The 19,869-nt window shown below is 37.8% G+C and overlaps 2 protein-coding genes across 2 annotated transcripts; one reads left to right on the top strand and one right to left on the bottom strand.

Moving 5' to 3' along the window:
- The first annotated feature begins 579 nt into the window (after positions 1–579).
- LOC137401934 (carbohydrate sulfotransferase 15-like) lies at positions 580–7,852 on the top strand. The gene is made up of 6 exons (XM_068088407.1): positions 580–935; positions 1,942–2,071; positions 3,542–3,780; positions 5,578–5,767; positions 7,035–7,142; positions 7,616–7,852. The coding sequence occupies exons 1-6, from the start codon at positions 580–582 to the stop codon at positions 7,850–7,852; spliced, it is 1,260 nt and encodes a 419-aa protein (XP_067944508.1).
- A 485-nt stretch (positions 7,853–8,337) lies between these two features.
- LOC137401749 (zinc finger protein 567-like) lies at positions 8,338–18,506 on the bottom strand. Its single transcript, XM_068088220.1, has 8 exons — positions 18,398–18,506; positions 18,133–18,276; positions 15,778–15,891; positions 14,907–14,987; positions 13,373–13,471; positions 12,637–12,738; positions 11,257–11,466; positions 8,338–9,535 (listed from the first exon to the last, which is right to left on the bottom strand). The coding sequence occupies exons 2-8, from the start codon at positions 18,263–18,265 to the stop codon at positions 8,868–8,870; spliced, it is 1,407 nt and encodes a 468-aa protein (XP_067944321.1). The 5' UTR covers positions 18,266–18,276; positions 18,398–18,506; the 3' UTR covers positions 8,338–8,867.
- Between the last annotated feature and the right edge of the window lie 1,363 nt (positions 18,507–19,869).

Below are 19,869 nucleotides of genomic sequence, written 5' to 3'. Positions count from 1 at the left end.
TGCAGCTAGTAGTATGCCTGGCAACTATGCTCGATATCTAGGTTTAATTTCTGTGTGATACTTTAGACGGATGCTTTGGATGCTTTGGACGGACAGACATGCGATGTACAGATAGATGGACGGACGGATGGACCTGGCTCTTATTATAGCAAAGATTCATAGAGTTATTCATGATTTTGTGAATACAAACTATGAGCATTTAAGAGTGTATAAACCTGTGTTTATTGCTACTGATGGTCTTGCCAAAGTAGGAATTTATTATGTCATCAATTAAAAGAATTGATCCATAGCATTAGTTATAAGCAATCAATAAAGGAGCATAGATCATAATTAATTAATGCAAACATCTCACTACAAAAACAATTAGCGTGTCCCTCCTCTCCCAGTTTTTAACATACCGCCATCGATTGTGCAATAAGCCTCTAGCAAAATTCATACCTTTTATAATAGAATTCCGGCAGACAATGCGACATTAGTTGACAAGTGACAGCTTAGTCATTTTCTATTAACCGCCTTTTATATTTTTGACAACCTTGTGTCTTGGTGTGACAAGTATTAGCAGGTGCTTTTAAACAGATTATGTATCGACTCACTTCTTCCGTGAAGACTGCATTAATACTGCTGGGCATCATGTACCTGACTTTAAACGTAACTCTACATGCAAACAGAGCAAGCTATCAACAGAAGCATTACCGGGAAAAAGAATATGTGGAGGAGGTGGTTACAGTACCACCCATAAAAGTTAAGAAACCAGCAGCTAAAGTAGATATAAAGACCCGTGACTTTGAGAATATAACGTCCAAGCTTCGTAGTGAGACGTGGGATAGTATGATTACGAACGATGGCCTGAAGGTATCTTACGCCCCATTGGACAAATGTTCTAAGCCTCCTTATATACCGGCGTATAAAGCTCTTTGCTACAATATGTCAGACGCGTGAGTAACCCGATTATATTTAGCTAGTTAACATGTTGGTCTAGTCAGTCTATGAAGTGACTAGAAGGCCTTGACATTATTATAAAACCACAACAAGGGAGCAAGAGCTATACTTCTATCAGCTGTTCTTTCAGTTATGTTCTAGAAAATATATTAAAATCTGTTGCCTCGGTGACAGCCTAACTGCCGCCCTAACAAATGCCAGTCTCTTTATGAGCTAACTCTCCTAGATTTGAAGACCCTATAGGGGTGCACAGAGCATTGCCCTTTCTTTTTTTGAAAACTTTTCGTATCCCTATTGGCTCACGTAGAATATAGGTCATTCAAGTGTTTTGTCATTAAATAGCTTAGTGACCAAGTTTGCAAACGAACCAGATAATGACTTGAGTTTAAAACCTAATTTAAATTTGTTTAATTTAAATTTAATTATATACATGAAACTGTCCGTATTTAATGAAAATCAACAATTGCTGTTTTTAAGAAGGGATAATGGGTGTCAATGCTTTAAAAAGTATTGCACGTGCTCTTCATGATTTAGCTGATTTGCATCAAATATTTATGTTGACTATTTATGTTCCATCTTAGTGCTCTGGACATGGAATTGTGTTATCTTGTACTTATCACCAACTAAAATAAAGAATTAAAAAAGCAAAAATATGTTCTAATGTAGAACTCAACAAGAAGTCCTTGACATAAACAGTGTTAGACCAGCAATTGTTGGTTATATTTAGGCTTTATTTTGGCTAACCTTGAGTATGGGGCTCTACCATATATCTTGGTGCATCATCGAGTTAACATTTCATTCATAAATAAAGCCACGAGAAAGATGATAACTAACTCTGTATTATAATCATGTTACCGACAGCACTGGCCCAACACCACTGATCTTTAGGGTCATCCAAATGCTTTCACTGACAGAGACGCTGTCAGAGATATACTTGAAGTTTTGAGAGTGATATGATTAGAAGTGACATGTTTTGATGACTTGAATAAGACTTTTATACAGGAAGGGAGCGAAGGGGGCTGAAGTAAAGTGCACCCCCAACCATTACCTTCTTGGAATCAGAAAGTGTGGAACTACTGATGTAATCAAGTGGTTCCAGTACCACGCCGACAAAACTGAAGTCCAGGTCAAGGTGAGCGAGCGTGAAAGATGACAAAAGATTTAATTCTGATTGTCAAACATTTTATCGCATTCCATTTTATGAGCAAGAGTGGTGTCCTAACGAAACATTAAGTTCGAAACAATTTATATAATATTTATCATATAAATTTTGTATAAATTAGATTATATTATAAATATTGTAAATTATAAATAAATTACATTATAAATATTATATAAATGCTGTATCTACTCAAATAATTATTTACATTATTACAGTGAGTTTAAAGGCACATTATATACAAAGTAGGCTATATAAATAAACCTAACTTTCTCATTGTGTCTGTCTGTTAGTCTCTGTAGACCCGTGTCCAAACTTCACTTGCATATGCTCCGTGCTTTCCGTCAGGCTGGTAAAAATATTTGGTTTCAAAACTCCGTCTAGTTCCTGGGAACCACAGCCTCTTAACCATCCACCTGTAGGACATTTGATTAAAAAGAAATAAAATTGTGGCTTACTGCTGGTCAGTGATAATTCATGTTTCTATAAACATAGTGTAGATAACTCTGAAGGTAACTATGAAAATGACAAAACAAGCACCAGTTTTAAAAAGCTCTGCATGTTGTTTCAACTTCATCTGAACAGTTGTTGTAGGAAGGAAAAACAAAGCCTGAGGAAACTGAATATATAAAAGTTGACAAAGTGTTTTTTTAATAAATTATGTTAACCTTTACTATAATCTTTATCTTTACTATAATAAGAGTTGTGTTTCTAAGCCATGCTAAGAACGTTAAAAAAGATTGCACCACATAAAAATCACACTCAGGTATTCCAATTTCCGGCCATGCATTTTACCAACTGTGCCACTCAATCACCTTGCTATATCATAGAATTATTATGCTCATAGTTATTACACATGATAGTGTCTCACAGCGCACGGTACTGGGAGAGTACAAGTGACTATGAGACATGCAACATACCACCACATTTTTTATCAGAACTCTAATGCTACAATACTTGCTACTATAAACGAGAAATCCTTCTCGCCACACTTACTCTCTATTATATTTTCGAAGTTTGTTATGACACTCACCAACTACCAGATACTCAAAAGAGTAAAATATATGCACTTAAATTAGATGATTCGGGAATTATACAAAAATCTGCCAAGTAGATGAAGGATAGCATAAAGCTGTTTAATAAAGGATTTGCCTCCTCTCAAACATTTTAAAGACATCAGACGTACTAATACGAATATCCTAAACAATGGATCAAGAAAAGAAATGACACAAATCAAAACTTTAAAAAAGTTCTGATCAGTTTATAACCTCCAAAATCTTTAAGAATTGAACTTTAATTGACCTTCAATCTAACAAAACATATTCGGAGATGTGCCTCTTGCTACTGCGTAAAGATGACCGGAAGTTTAGTTGTAATGCGGAGCCACAGGTTAAGTTTATTTGTGATGCAAAACCACCGGCTATAAGTTTATTTGTAATACAGGGCCACAAGCTAAGCCCTGCTATTGGCTGCCCAGAAGATCTGGTAAAACGACAAGGACTGAAAGGATACCCGAAGAGCGATGACGTTATGAGCTACGCTCCTGGTGATCTGCTCTTCTCCCGAGTAACCCACCGCAACTCAACTCATCTCACCATCCAGACTGCACTCCAGTATGTTGCATTCCTTAGTGTCCCGGGCAAGAGCAAATTTATCGTTACCCTGAGGAATCCGACAGACAGGTACATCGTCTTATTTCCATGAAGATCTCCATAGTTTAATGGCTATTGAGAACTTGACAGGCATTTGATTGTATTCCGGATAAAACTGAGAGCGTGAGAGAGAGGGAGAGAGAAAGAGTGGTGAGAGAGGGAAGAGAGGAGAGAGAGAGAGAGAGAGGGAGAGAAAGAGAGAGGAGAGAGGGAGAGGAGAGAGGGAGAGGAGAGAGAGAGGGGAGAGAGTGGTAAGAGAGAGAGAGGGAGAGAAAGAGGGGGGAGAGAGTGGTAAGAGAGAGAGAGGAGAGAGAGGAGAAAGGAGAGAGAGAGAGGAGAGAGAGGGGAGAGAGAGAGGGGGAGAGAGGGAGAGGGGAGAGAGAGAGGGGAGAAAGAAGAGAGAGAATAGAACGGAGAGGGGGAGAGGAGAGAGTAAGAAAGAAAAAGAGTAAGAGCAAACACTGGTAGCGTAATTGTTTGTCCACCTGAGCCATGTCATGTGCTTCATTCCTACCACTGCTCTCAGCTCACTCTATAAAAAGAGAGAAAAATCATTTGCATTTAGAACGGGTAAACATTCTGCAGTTTTAGGTTACACACCTTAGCAGGTATTACAGAGTATATATAGTATATACTATTCAGAGTCTCTTTGCTACAGAAAACAGAAAACTTGAGTCAATTTTAATCACATTTAAATCATAGATGAAGAATATTCAAAAGATTCAAAAACTGATTTAAAAACAACTTACGTGTAGAATATCAAAACCTATGAACATTCTCAGAGCAGATTTATATCAATATTTCAGAATTCCTAAATTCAATAACTTGAGATAATAAACAAATTCAAATTTTATAATAATTTTGCAGAAGTTCTCTGTCTTTTAAGGGAGTGGGAAAGATAATTTAGGTGAACTGCTGGTACTATGAGAGTAGCTGACTTTCATAATAATACAGTCTATAGAAAATGGCCCATTAACCCCGTTGTCACCTTTATGAGTGCTATGACCTTTTGAGTAATTTATAGGGTATTATTGATTCTAAGCAAAAGGACAATCAGTTATATGAAGTGATCAGACGCGCTGCTCAATTACGTGCGCTCGCTCGTTGAGCCACCACAAAGGTGTTCAATATTTAATGCCAATCGGGGATGCAGCGTGACCCTAATCTGCGTCATCTCAACTCTGAGCATGTGGCCCGTACTCATCCTTTTCATAATGTGTTCAAAGTTATTTACTCAGTATTGATTAGAGGGAATGATTGAGTACATGCCCGCTGATGTGTGGGTACCCTTGTTTCCATCAAGTCTACATTTTGCTGAGCGTTGTGTGAGAGAATGTATGCAGTTCTTTGCTTGTTGATCTACGTTGATCAATAACTTTTTAATGGGGTGTTTTTAAATAACATCAAACTACCAAGTGTAGTTTGATGTTATTTTTGCTTTAAAACACATAGTACCAAGCCGGCACCTTGTCTTTTTATCGTAATAAAGTAGCAAACTGACACCCTGCTTTGTCACCATAACACATAATAGCAAGTTGACACCCGATTAATTGATATGACACATAGCAGCAAGTTGACACTCTGGTCTATTGATATGACGCATAGTAGCAAGCTGACACCCTGTTTCATTATCATGACACATAGTAGCAAGTTGACACTCTGGTCTGTTGATATGACACATAGTAGCAAGCTGACAGCCTGTTTCATTATCATTACACATAGTAGCAAATTGACACTGTTTCGTTATCATTACGCATAGCAGCAAGTTGATCCTCTGTTTCACGATCATTAAGCTGATGTAGAATAGTCTCTGTTTCTGCCATGCAGGCTCCTTTCATATCTGTATCACGCAAAGAGACAGCGCTGGATCTACACGGGAGTCAGTAAAGAGAACTTCCATGGAAGCTTTTTACATCTTATTGTACTTGAGCTGGTCTCCAAAGTGACCGAGTGCCTCAGCACTCATGGAGAGTTGGCTTGTGTATACATGTATGACTCCTCTGATGGCAACCTTCAGGTGAGTCATGATACCATAGCCAATAAGCTGTCAGAAACTTCTCAATGATGTTACAAAATTAACATTGAAAAATTCACAAAATCCTATTTCAAGCGCACTTTCTGGATGAAGGGTTTTGTGAACACCAACAGTAGAATGCTGCGTGATTTAAGGAAGTTCATGCCCATAATATAAACATATTTTTGCTCTTACATAAAAAGTTGAGTACAGTCAAACACGGATAACTCGAACTTCACGGGACCGAGCAAAGGTGCTCGAATTATCAGAGCGTTCAAGTTATCAGAGCACTGTTACAAGTCCATGTATTTACTTATTTATTAGTAGATACATGTACATATACAAACTATAATATAAATCAAAAGCACAAATGGCTTATTTCAAATTAAATGCTTCTAATGTAAAGTTTGAAAAAATTTTATCAAAAAGTATAAAGATTTTTCTATCACTTGAGATTGGTTTGTTGTTTGAGGTGATGTTATTGCCAGGACGTTTTTAAGATTAAAATTGGCAAAACTTGATCGCTGATGAAATGCTCAGAAGAAAAGACTTTTTTTTAGCGTTTTAACCAAGATCAATTTTGCCAATTTTTCTTGAAGTTTATGCGAAGGTTACCTCACTTTTCCTTGCTTCCAAAAGGCTACCGCTAAGCGGTTGTTTGGTAAAAATCAAATTTCGCCAAACATTTGGAAAAGTCATTAACAAAGATATTTTGCCGATGATGGTAATAACGACGCCTATGAACTACTAAAAGTTGAGGTTTATCTCTATGGCTTGGAATAAAGTGATTTTCTAAAGCAATAACAACCGTTTCGGTAGCTGTTGGGCAAAAAACAGTTCGAGTTAACAGTGTTGAGTTCGAGTTATTTATAGCAATTTATCATTACGTGGGAACGGACCAAAGAAACTGTTCGAATTAACCATGTGTTCGAGCTCTCCGTGGACGAGTTATCCATGTTTGACTGTATTAATAAAACATAACTTTGATTAAGCCAAATCATTAACTTCTACTAAATTGGCTCAGCACGGGTGTGGCCTATCATAGCAAGTACCAAATACCTCTGAATAGATAGTTTTTGCAAAAGCTATACACATATCTACTTACATGATACAGTTGTCCATATAAAGAGTATATTATATATCAGTATACTAGCCTAAACTGCAGGAGACCTGCCTGTGGAGAAGTGTGTCAATGTGCGCAGGTGCTTTATACCGATGAAAGTGTCAAGGCATGCAGGTGCTTTCTAATTGTTGTTCTGCTCTCTTTCAGGCTGTAATACAGCATGGCTTCTATGTGGTTTACCTCACTGAGCTCTTTAGATTCATTCCACGAGAAGATGTCTATATCAGCCAGCTGGAGGAATATTCCAAAAACCAAGTAAGAGGGCAGCTCGAAAATGAAACAAAACGATTTCATCAGTGGTTGTCTTTGCAAGTTTTAAAAATAAAGTTTGAATATAATCAGCAAGATAACAAAAATCTATGTAGATCTACCATCATAGCCTATCTTAATCAGCTGATAGTTTCAAGGGGTTGCCACTCAATTTTTGTGATTCTCACACCGGTACCCTTTGCTAGTACTAGTAGAGGGTAGAACTACAATCTCATATTCCACCCTGACAAGCGTTGCAAGAGAACTTGGCCAGCAACTCGAAAGTAACCAGACTGAGCTCACATCAACTCAAATCTCAGTTAGCAAAAGGTCAACTAGTAAATAACTTTGTGAGAGGTTTCCAATTATTCCTATGAGGGTACCAACACATGTGGAAATTCACTGTTTTTGTGGATCACAAGCTAAAGAGGTTACTGGAAATCGCTGTCATTATTTTCACAAAATATTTACTGTTTTAGTTGGACTGGGCAGAAAAAATTATGGCGTTCTTTGGAAAGGAACTTCGTTACACCGACGGTGAGTTATCGTCTTCCAAGAAGCGAATGAATGTTGGCACTGAACGACAGGTCTTACCCGAGACCATAGAGCTACTTGACAACCTGTATAGACCCTTGAACAGGAGACTCGCCGTCTTATTAAATGATGATAAGTGGCTATATGACAGACGAGAGCCCACTTCGGGAACTCTGCACTAGCAATAAATCTTACATATTTTACTGTAATAAGACCTTTTTACCTTTTCTATTTTGTTCATAACATGACTTGCAGGCTATAGTACAAATCAAATTTTGTTGCTGATTTGATAGGGAGACCAAAATAATGTCAAACAAAATGATTAAAAATATCTTCAAAATTCTATATTAGGGGTTCACCTCATTGGTTTGTGAACAATACAACCTCAATGCTGTAAAACTGCTTGCACTATTTTTAAAAAGTGGCTTGAGGGTGTGAGAGTTTATTTACAGTTCATGCGTCTGTTTGAAAAGTACGTTGACAGAATGCCTACCCTTTAACAGCTAGGGATCGGTCTCAGAACATAGGAAACTTCTCTGCTGCATGAACCTACCTCCCATTTTATACTAGAGATGCAACAAAAGCGCAAACGACAAGTTTTTACAGCCACTATATATACACACAATTTCGAGAGCATTTGTATTAAAGATGTAAAACAACAAAGAAAATGCAAGAGAAACACGTATAACAGTACTGACATGAGATAAAATGCATACTTTCATAGGATAAAGCCTGGGCAGTTAAAAAGATTTACAAGGATATTTTGTACGGGGAAAGAAACAAGCAAGCTAAAGAGAATACAGTAAGTCGGAAAAGTTTTACAACTATAAATCTACAGTCAATATCAGCCAATCACCGAAGCTTTCATTTTGTACAAATAAAAGGGGACCTATTGTATATACACATACACGACAAGTACATGAGTTTATATAAATTATGAAAGGATATGTTAGCCTTCCAAAATTGATTGTGTATTTTTACATGCGGGTTTGAAGTTACAACCACAATAAAACGTGTGAGAAAATCTTTACAAATGAAAAAAATGTACCCAAGAAAGAGCTAGTTTTTATGAAAAATTGAAGACATACTTTTAATACCCTAGTATATTCATAATATAAAACACGTGATAGAGCATCATGACCGACTATGATACCCAGCTAGATGCTAGTTACGACTCTGAGGAAGAAACAGATGTAGTTAAGTAAAAATGGGACGAGTTGAATGATGAAGCTTATACTCGGCCCAGCTGTCACTAGAATCAGTGTAATGACACTTCATGACATGTGTCTGTAGGGTTTGAAGCTGTCTAAAGCCCTCAGAGCAGACCCTACAGACATACGGCTTCTCACCAGTATGTAGTCGCATATGAACCTTTAAACTCGATTTGGAAGTATAGATGTTATGACAGACAGGGCACAGCTCTCCTGGCCCCCTTATAGCCGGAGGAATCGGGATAGTAGAGGGTATGGATTTCTTGCTGCTTTGCTTAGCAGGTGGATGCCATTCCGTCTCCTCCAGCTTTGACTTGTCTAGCTGGTCCGGTGGCATCTCATCTTGAACAACCATCATACACGGAAATACTGGCTGATCAGAACTGCTCGGGTCCATATCTAGAGGCACTATTTCTTCAGAAACTGGCGTTACCTCATACACCGGCAAACCGTCTGGTGTCTTCAAGACTTCATCGGAATCATTATGTTTTACCTGACCAGAAACCAATGTGGAAGTCTCAGTGGTGTCGGACGAGTCGTGCACCTTACGATTTTTAGATTTCCTACATTGCCTCTGCCACTTGCCCCAATTGTTCATTCGTGAGATCCGGTTTGATCCGGTCGTGTTGGTTGGTCGTTTCTTATGCGAGGCTTCTGCAAATATATTACATAAATCATTAGGTGTCAACAGGTGTCTTGTATACTGGAGTAGACAACAATCTACAGGTGTCTTTGACTCTGGAGTAGACAGCAATATGTGTTATGTCCACTAGAGTAGACAGCAATCAACAGGTGTTGGGTACACTGAAGTAGACAGCAATCAACAGGTGCTGGGTACACTGAAGTAGACAGCAATCAGCAGGTGTTGGGTACACTGAAGTAGACAGTACTAAAAAATGTTTTTGACAATCGAGTAGACAGCAATCAACAGGTGTTGTGTATTCTAGAGTAGACAGCACTAAACAGGTGTTTTTGACAGCCGAGTAGACAGCAATCAACAGGTGTCTTGAACACTAGAGTAGACAACAACGAACAGGTGTCTTGAACACCAGAGTAGACAGCCATGAACAGGTGTCCTGAACACCAGAGTAGACAGCAGGTGTCTTGAACACTAAAATGGACAGCAATCAACATGTGTCTTGAACACTAAAATGGACAGCAATCAACACGTGTCTTGAACACTAAAATGGACAGCAATCAACATGTGTCTTGAACACTAAAATGGACAGCAATCAACATGTGTCTTGAACACTAAAATGGACAGCAATCAACATGTGTCTTGAACACTAAAATGGACAGCAATCAACACGTGTCTTGAACACTAAAATGGACAGCAATCAACATGTGTCTTGAACGCTACAATAGATTCCTATCAAAAAATAGCTGTGGTACACCCACTGAAGCCGTGAGAACAGAATCGGAATTTTCAAATGAAGGTTGACCTATTGACCTATTGATAAAATAACATTTTGATGCTAAATGAAGCAAATGTGCAAAAAAGTGTCCTTTTGTAAGGGATAGTTTTAAATCACTAAGAATAGAGGGCAAATTGCAGATTGCACAAAAAGTTGCGATGTTAAAAAAAACTCGATCTGGACAAACTCTGCGCTTGTCGCAGCTAATTGGCCTGCCTGTCTTTTGCTACTAGCCGGTTTTCAAATTAATAAATTATATACTTCGAAAAACGTCAACCAAAATTTTACTAGTACAACTGAAAACTCCAAATAGACATTGCTCTATAAATATTCGTTTTTTGTTTGTTTCCTCGCCATCGAGTAGCAAAGAAGTGAATAAGAACAGGTAACTCGTTTAACTCGTTTAACCCGTTTAACTCGCGTTTTAGCATGCATTCATTGTGCAAATTACTACAGCGAGCGAGTCAACCCAAACCTCATTTAAAACATGTGGAAGATCTCTATTTATCGTATCAAATAAAAAAACTTTAAATTTCGAAAGCTATATTTTTATTCTGGATAGCAAAAATCAATCCATGTTTGATATAATTATTCCAGAATACTCTGAAATAACAGGGCCGACTTATACATGAGTAACACAGATAATAATGCATTTTTTGTTTAAAAAATACCTGTTGACTTATACATGGCATAATATCGATATCCTGCCAATATCCTATTGATATACTGCGGATATCCTATCGATACCCTGTTGATATTCTATCAATGCTAATAATGTTCAACTTAATTTGGTTTTCAAGATTATATAAAAACAGTGACATACCTCACCTTCCGAGAATGAGACGTCTGGAACAACAGACGTCTCATTGACGTCAACAAGATTATATAAGAACAACAATTATAATAGTAAATACATAATAATAATAATTGGAAATACAGCGTAAGAATACAGAACTGTACCTCGCATAATCTTGTTGCTGGAGGAAGGCACTTCCTTAGAATGACGGACTAGCTCACTCGCTCGTCGAATCTTGTTTGTCCCCTTCTCCTTGTGTACTGTGTTCACGTGTTTAAGGAGAGCGATGAAGAGTTTGAAGCTAATGTGACATTCAGGACACTCATATGGCAGTAAAGTCTTTTCAGGAAGTCTGGGATTATGTCCCCTTGTCCCTAGATGGTAAAGAGGCAGCATCAGCACGAGTGAACGGAAATAAAATAGGAAACCATAGGATGGTAGAGTTTGAACTCTAGATAATCGGGGCGGGTGTGAGATGTTTAGACCCCGGTACTGTACTGCTCACAATTTCAGAATTATAGTAATTCCGCCGTGATTGAGATACATGATGTTACACAACAACCGAGATGACACAACTACCGAGATGACACAACTACAGAGATGACACAACTACCGAGATGATACAACTACCGAGATGATACAACTACCGAAACAGCTAGAATCAGTAAGTGTATGGATAAGCTTATGTTTATTAATACATTTCAGCAATAGCCTGAAATCTTTACCAATATATAATGTTTGCAGTCGAGAGTTGAGACCAAACCTATTGGACGGACACGCGCGAGGCCAAACCTAACTGGCTTGAGAGTTTTATTTATTAGGCCAAACATGGGCTTCGACTGCTTTGCTAGATATGCTTAGCTTGTTCACTGCTGGTTTCACATTAGCGAAATTTAGCCAACCACATCGTAACCCATTACGAAGCGTATGATCGTCACTACATCTATCATGGGCCATATCTACAATAGACTGAATTTTCATCACCTAACAAGACGATTAATTTAGAGGCTAGCGAGCATTCTGATTGGATGATAACTCCATTGTCTGCGGCGAGTCCAGAAATTGAATAGGAAATCTGTATTGAAGCACCATGAGAGAAACCGCAACGTACGAACATTGTGCAGTTTGAAATAATCAAGCCTTAGTAAGCAGCTGTATGTCAGTTTCTCTAAATTGAATTGAATTCGCACAAACCAACTCTAAAAGGACGAGCAAAGTTTGTAAGTTTAAACTAATTTTTTTTAGTTTTATGAAGCTTTGGAATTTATATAAATCTAACTATTCTGTCAATGTATGTTCTACTAATGCGTTGGATGGCACGATGTGTTATGATTAATAAAAGACAACACTAATCAGACCATCTGTAGAGCTTTACTGGAGACTTACAGAGCCTCCAATACACCTCCTGATATACCATCCCATACAATAACCAAACAAATTAATCTCTATTATACATATATTCACTCCGTACTATTTATCCTCGCAAATTTCGTTTTACTCCAAAGGATGTCATAAACGCGAAGGAGTGAACAACTCTCACTCACCGGTTGATCGTCGTAAAAGTCTTCTTTCTCTGGCATTTACTCTTTTCAAAGATATATCCTTTCTCGGTACAGATTTGGGAGAGAAAGGCCTTACCATCGCATCTGCAAGTACAGTTTATAGATCTGCCCAGAAAAGTCATGGCTACTCGCACACTTTGTTCTACAATAACTGCAACGAATGTGGTTTTTCCCATTCTGAAAAAGAATTGCTAAAAAGAATTCTAAAAAAAATTACTAACAACATGTTAGTGTCGTATAGATAATGAACAAGAAGCCAACACCCAAAGACGCGTGTCACCGGGTGTTACCCTGCACTCCTACGGACAGATGACACCCAGAGCACATGTATGCATGTGTCAGCCTGCACTCCTACGGAGAGGTGACACCCAGAGTAAAAATATGTATATGTCAGCCTGCACACATGTGGATAGTGAAAGCGAGGGCACATGTATGTATATCTCAGCCGCATACCTGTGGACAGGTGACACCCAGGGCACATGCATATATGTATCAGCCTGCACACCTGTGAAAAGGTGACACCCAGGGCACATGCATATATGTATCATCCTGCACACATGTGAAGAGGTGACACCCAGGGCACATGCATGTATGTGTCAGCCTGCACACATGTGAAGAGGTGACACCCAGGGCACATGCATGTATGTGTCAGCCTGCACACCTGTGAAAAGGTGACACCCATATAACACTACTAAATAATCAGTATCCAGTGTCTTACGAGTTTGCTGAGGGGGTGAGTCCATACATTCTTGATTCGATTTATCTGCACTGGCTTCTCCATCACTTACTGCCTCTTCAACGGAGTGTACAAAGACATCTGTAAAATCACTACTGAATGGAATGTGCACTTGATAGGGACTGAAATAAACTATCAGCCTATTGGAACATTATAACGGACAGATCAGCTTGTCAGTCACTGTGCATGAAGCAGTCATTGCTCATGAAGCAGATGTGTTTTCATGTCACCTATGAACGACGCAAGCTGAGCAACCAAAGCTGGCCACCCACCTGACTTTAACCTGCTGACTAGTGGCATACACATTGGAATGAGGTAAAGAGTCAGTGAGACTATGAGTACATTAATTGTCTTCCCTTGTGTGTACACCAGTTTGTCAGCAATTATAACTACAGCTTACTGTATAAACGTAAGAAGACAACTTAAACTATGTCATTAGATACCGTTTCAACCCAGAAAATAAAAATTATTAGTGTAGAAAAAGGAAAAACAGGATATCTGTTCATGAAGGTAATTTGTTCAGAATAGAAATTTACCGTGATGGCAGCAGTTGATATTAATTTGCTTAGCATCAATTTGCTAAATGTTATTAGTACTAGACATCCTTCCTATCTCACTAGTACCCTGACAGTTTGTTAGAGATTGTCATGTGTAATAACAATGTGCACAATTATTCCTCAATGTGCAAAGGCACCTGTGCGGTGCAGATGATAGCACACTTGGTTAGTAATCTCAATATCTGGGTTTGATTCCTACATAATACAACCTTTTTTACACTGTTACCGTGGCATTGGAGAGGAGGGACTAGTCGCCGATTAAAGCGCTCTAGGAACAGTTCACTTGGAGTCTTGTAAGTTATATGGCATTCATATTTGGTGCTGGTCAAAAAGCAACAGCTTCTTGATTTAAACCTCTATAGAGTTACACCTCCATAGAGTTACACTTCCATAGAGTTACAACTCCATAAAGTTACACCTCCATAGAGTTACACCTCCATAGAGTTACACTTCCATAGAGTTACAACTCCATAAAGTTACACCTCCATAGATTTACACCTCCATAGAGTTACACCTCCATAGAGTGGGTCACATTACATGAATTCTGTTACCATACTACATTCGTTTATGGTGTCTTTTAACCCTGTTTATTTTAAACCTATAATTGCTAACCTTGCATTTATATATTTTACCAACCTTTGGTTATTTTACCTGAAGAGTGCACCTACTATGCACAAAACTATTTAGTAGTAAAATGCTCTCACCATTTTGGTAACTTTTACTCAAATTTGATTTTATATATACAGTATATATGTATAACATATAGTTTAAACCAGTAGATAATTTCGCATCAAATAGGCACGAAACTGAAAGCAGGTGTTGATTTTGTTAGAGCTGAAATGTTATTATTTGAAACTAAGCCTATGTATGCAACCAATCAGCTTGCATGCACAAGATGTATGATCGAAAGACATGATGGATTATTGCTATAGCAGTAGCTGGCATCTAGGTCTACGAACCTGCAGTAAATGTGTTATGACGGTCCTGCAGCGAATACACCTCTGCTACTATTGGCTCAGCATCATCCAGTAATTCTTTTGCTGCAAAGAAAATGCTGAAAATAAGATGTTCATCGGTAAGCTTTTGATTGAGAAGTTGTCCACTCTTTGAATATTGGAAACTGTAGTAGCCTGTGCTACCAAAGCAGAAATACACTGAAAGCATCTCTAAACATAACATCAATATTTAGTGAGTCGACACATACTGAGTCTTGCACTCGGATGGTCTTGTTGTCAACCAGCACAGTAAAGAAAATGTATCTACTGGGATTGGAACCTGCAGCCTGCATTACATACGACTGTTTTACAAAACTTTCGCTGAGGAGTGAGACACAGCTATAGTAGTCAATATTCATAGTAACCAATTAACACATGACAGTACTATGAAATTAACCAATCAGAGAGCTCGCGGCAAATCATATTTATCAATAACAGTGAACTGACTGTTAATTGGTGAGTTGCAATGACTGCTTAGTAATATTAGTTGTGATCATTCCAACCTGTTTCCTATTACAGCTGGTCGCTATGGAAATTAACAAATATTTAGCTTGCAACAATAGTTGTTAACATTGTGAATCCTTAGCAGAAATAACCTGGCAAGGTTAACAATTATATGAGACATCATCGGTAGTTGACTAGTTTGTAAACATACTCGGGTGAAGTGATGTCATCATATCGAGTGTCAAGTCTAAATCCTAGCCTGAGCTCACAAGGTCACTTTTATTAAACTCAGTTCTAACTATCGGTACGCGAGTAAAGCTCATTAGCATTCTCAGAGCCTAGGAAGGTCATATGAATGTCAAGTTAATTTCCATTAAACATCTCAACGAACCTGGAGACGGCGCGGGAAGAAGTGGTGCTTGAGGAGGCACTTTAGCAGGGGATGGAAGAGATGTAACAGTTACAGGTACATCCTGTATGTCTGTCTGTCTGTCATCAGACACTTCTGCAACAGTCAGACAGCCTCTGCAGCTTTTAACGCTGTTAATTTATTTATTTATCTATTGCGTATTTGTTAATCACACGCTAGAGAATATGGAGTGTGAAAAACATATTTAGCTTGGAGGAAGTTTAAAGGACCAGCTGACATGGAAGAGTGACAACAGTGAACAGGTGCAAAGCTGTGAGAGCCAATCAGATTCAGCATGGCAAACTAGTGCGCCTTTTCAAATAGTTATAGTATTGTTCAACGGTCTCGAATGTTACTATAAAATATTAAACATGTGAATCTAGTATGAATTTACCTAAAATACTATTTAAAGGTGGGCTGTTATTTATTATTAAAAAACCTATATAAAAACTCTTATCATGTTTGATGATGCCAACAGCTTACATACAAAAATACTCTAGTTGAATGTCATTTCTAATAAACCACCATTATCATAAAGGGTTGAAAATTAGAGCGCCATGGTGTTCAATTAGAGGTTTTACAGTAAGTTAAATTTAAAGCTTATGCTATACGTATGTCTGTCTTGAAAATAAGGATTCCCTACGATACGTACTGCATGTAGTATACTGTAATGTAACATTTTATTGCAGATCATAACCACTGAATACGCATAAGTTACTGTAGTTAACTATAGTTACTAAGATTAACATACTACAGTGCACCCTCGGGATACGATTACGCTGTTATACGATTTTTCGCTTTACAAAGTGGAAGATGATTTTTTTCCACCATACAAATTCAAAAATCTTTTGCCCGAGTTAAATTTGGCAGTCGGTATGCTTATTACGTACGTCAAAATAACAAAGTAGGTAATATTCTCCAAAAACTTTCTCAACCCGCCCAAAAGAGATACGATGAACAATTTCTCTCAGTTCAGCATTCCTTGTGTGAAAAATGGAACGTAATATTTCCTTCAAAACTATTTGCAAACTTGGAGTTGCAATTCCTTTGAACAGAGAGTCAGAGATCTGACAACTCTTAATCTGCTGAAAATCTACTTTATTATGAAAACAGCATTGTTTGGGCTTTCTTGCCGAATTAAGTTGAAAAGAGTTTTAATGATATCGGCTAAAACTAGTGAAAACGAAGGCAGAAACTGATAAAATTTGAGTGATAAAAAATTGAAATTCAGTAAAATAATTGAAAATACATCCTAAAACTTAGCTTAAGTGTGTGTTTATAAAGCTAAACTTATTTAAGGTGAATTCAAAGTTTATGTTATATGTACGTCTGTCTTGAAGGCAAGAAATCTCTACAGTACGTACAGCACATAGCAACGTTACATTTTAATGCAGATCGCTTAAGCTACTGTAGGTAACTATAGTTATTAAGGTTAACATATTACTTTGTTACTAATTTTTAATATGTAAAGTACTTGTATAAAATTTTGATGATTTTCACCAGGGGATGTTTGCAGTATATAATTACTATGGTTTCTATAGCCTTCCATACAATTTTTTTACCACATGATGCCAACCATGGAACGAATTAAAATTGTATCTCAAGAAAGCCCTGCATTAGATTACTATTGTTTAAATGCCTTGTATATACAGTATATACAATTTTGATGTTTTTTACCACGGGGTGTTTGCATTAGATAATTACTGTAGGTTTCTATATCCCTCTATACAACATTTCTGCCTTATGATGCCAACACCAGAACAAATTAATATCATATCTGTACATATCGAGCTCTGTACGATTGTATCTGTATACGGTAGTACTGTATCTTCTTATTAACTTGCTTAATAAAGATTATTTGAAATAATGGAAACTTTTTATGTGGTGTTTGCAGCCTGATCAAAGCAATATGTTTAGAGGCCAAAATAGAGGCGGCGATTTCGAAAGGTCTAATAGCATACAAATAACCAACCATTGCAAAACCAAATTAGGTCAAATTAGTTGAAACACAGGCATTATTACAGCCTACTTCCATTTTTAGCCTTTTATACGAATGGTAAATGCTGTGGCTGCCTACTAATCATTGACAAAACACTTATGATATGAAATTTAAAAGTTAGAATGCCAAAGACTTTTTTATTACCCGGGCAACGCCAGGCATTTATCTACTCATCAATAAACATGGATTCGTTGAATTCGTTGAAACGTAAAGACTAAACGTAGAGACACTGACAATTGTCAAGGCTGACTATGACTCACACTTGGAAAACATAAATGACTTAACAAATGATAGACAGAGCAAAAAGGAAGACGGCCAATTAGGAGAGCTTAGCCAACCTTTGAACACACTGTTAAGGAAAGACTCGGTGATGTTCTGGAGCTTTCTGTCTATGACTTGACCGCTCCACTGGACTATAACATGATGGGTGAGCTGATTGTAGAAATAGTTAACACCGACGTAGCCATCCATCGCAGCAATGCCTGCCAAATTCACCACAACTCAGCCATTTTCAAGTCTCGAGTACAGTTTGAGCTATAGTGAGCTTTTGTGACTGGACATAGAACAAATGATCGCTATAAGTAGGCAGTTGTCTTGACTTACATAAGAGCACACTTGTAAGCCTTGAAACAAAACACTCTGGAGAGAAGTTAGATCCTCCTTTCTTGTGACACTACCTAAAACTTCAGAGATGCTTCAGAGATGAAGAAGCTGAAAAAAAAAGTTTCAAAATCAAACAATCTTTACTATAGTAAGAGTCATATGCGTCCATCCGTCACCTCGCTAGCAGCGCTAGGAAAAAGATTGCCCTGTGCGGGAATCAAACCCGGACAATGAACTTTTTAACTAAGCACACTACCACCTGCACCACCCATCTTGCTGCCTCATGGAATAATTGTGCACATACTTACTACACATGATGATCTCTCGCAGCGTACAAGACTAGTAATAGTAATAGAGTGGTCAAAATAGAGCCCGAGACTTTAATATTTCAAGCATTAGCTTAGAATTTCTCAGAAATCGCTAGTACATATAATCATATTAAAAGTTATAGATATACCAAATGAGCTGATGTCCCAAACTTTAGATATAAAAAGATGTTAACAGAAAAACCTCCACTTGTAATTTAAGACCATGTTTACAGCGAAACCTCTGCATGTGATTCAAGACCATGTTTACAGTGGAACCTCTGCATGTGATTCAAGACCATGTTTAGAGTGAAACCTCTGCATGTGATTTAAAACCATGTTTACAGCGAAACCTCTGCATGTGATTCAAGACCATGTTTAGAGTGGAACCTCTGCATGTGATTCAAGACCATGTATACAGTGGAACCTCTGCATGTGATTCAAGACCATGTTTAGAGTGGAACCTCTGCATGTGATTCAAGACCATGTTTAGAGTGAAACCTCTGCATGTGATTTAAAACCATGTTTACAGTGAAACCTCTGCATGTGATTTAAAACCATGTTTACAGTGAAACCTCTGCATGTGATTCAAAACCATGTTTACAGTGAACACTACTTATGATTTACGAGCATGTTGACAGCAAAGCCTCCACTTATGTTTGCCTTAACATAAAATGTAAAACTTGAGCAAATATTTGAACTATATCTTAAGACTTTTTTGACATTATCTCAAACATAGCAGCTTCCAAAGTGAATGTTTACAATCTAAAAGAGAAAATATCAAGTATGCGTTGAAAGGTACAAAATATAAAAACGCAGAAAGTCAACTAGCTATTCTAAACTTCTAGCTCTATCAGCACCTCAAACTTTTGTAACTCCGGCTTCACCAAACCTGCACATCCACCTACCTGCCTCTGATACAAACAAACCTGCACCTCCACCTATCTGCCTTTGATACAAACAAACCTGCACCTCCACCTATCTGCCTCTGATACAAACAAACCTGCACCTCCACCTACCTGCCTCTGATACAAACAAACCTGCACCTCCACCTACCTGCCTCTAATAAAAACAAAAGTATCTTTTTATTGTTTAATCATTAATGAATTTATACTTTTTCTCTTATTAAACACAGTTGTTTTAATATGATATCTAATCATCTGACGC

Source organism: Watersipora subatra, chromosome 8 (assembly GCF_963576615.1).
Source record: "Watersipora subatra chromosome 8, tzWatSuba1.1, whole genome shotgun sequence".
Taxonomy (NCBI): Eukaryota; Metazoa; Bryozoa; class Gymnolaemata; order Cheilostomatida; family Watersiporidae; genus Watersipora; species Watersipora subatra.
The sequence above is the reverse complement of the archived record's forward strand: the minus strand, read 5'-3'. Positions and strand labels throughout refer to the sequence as shown.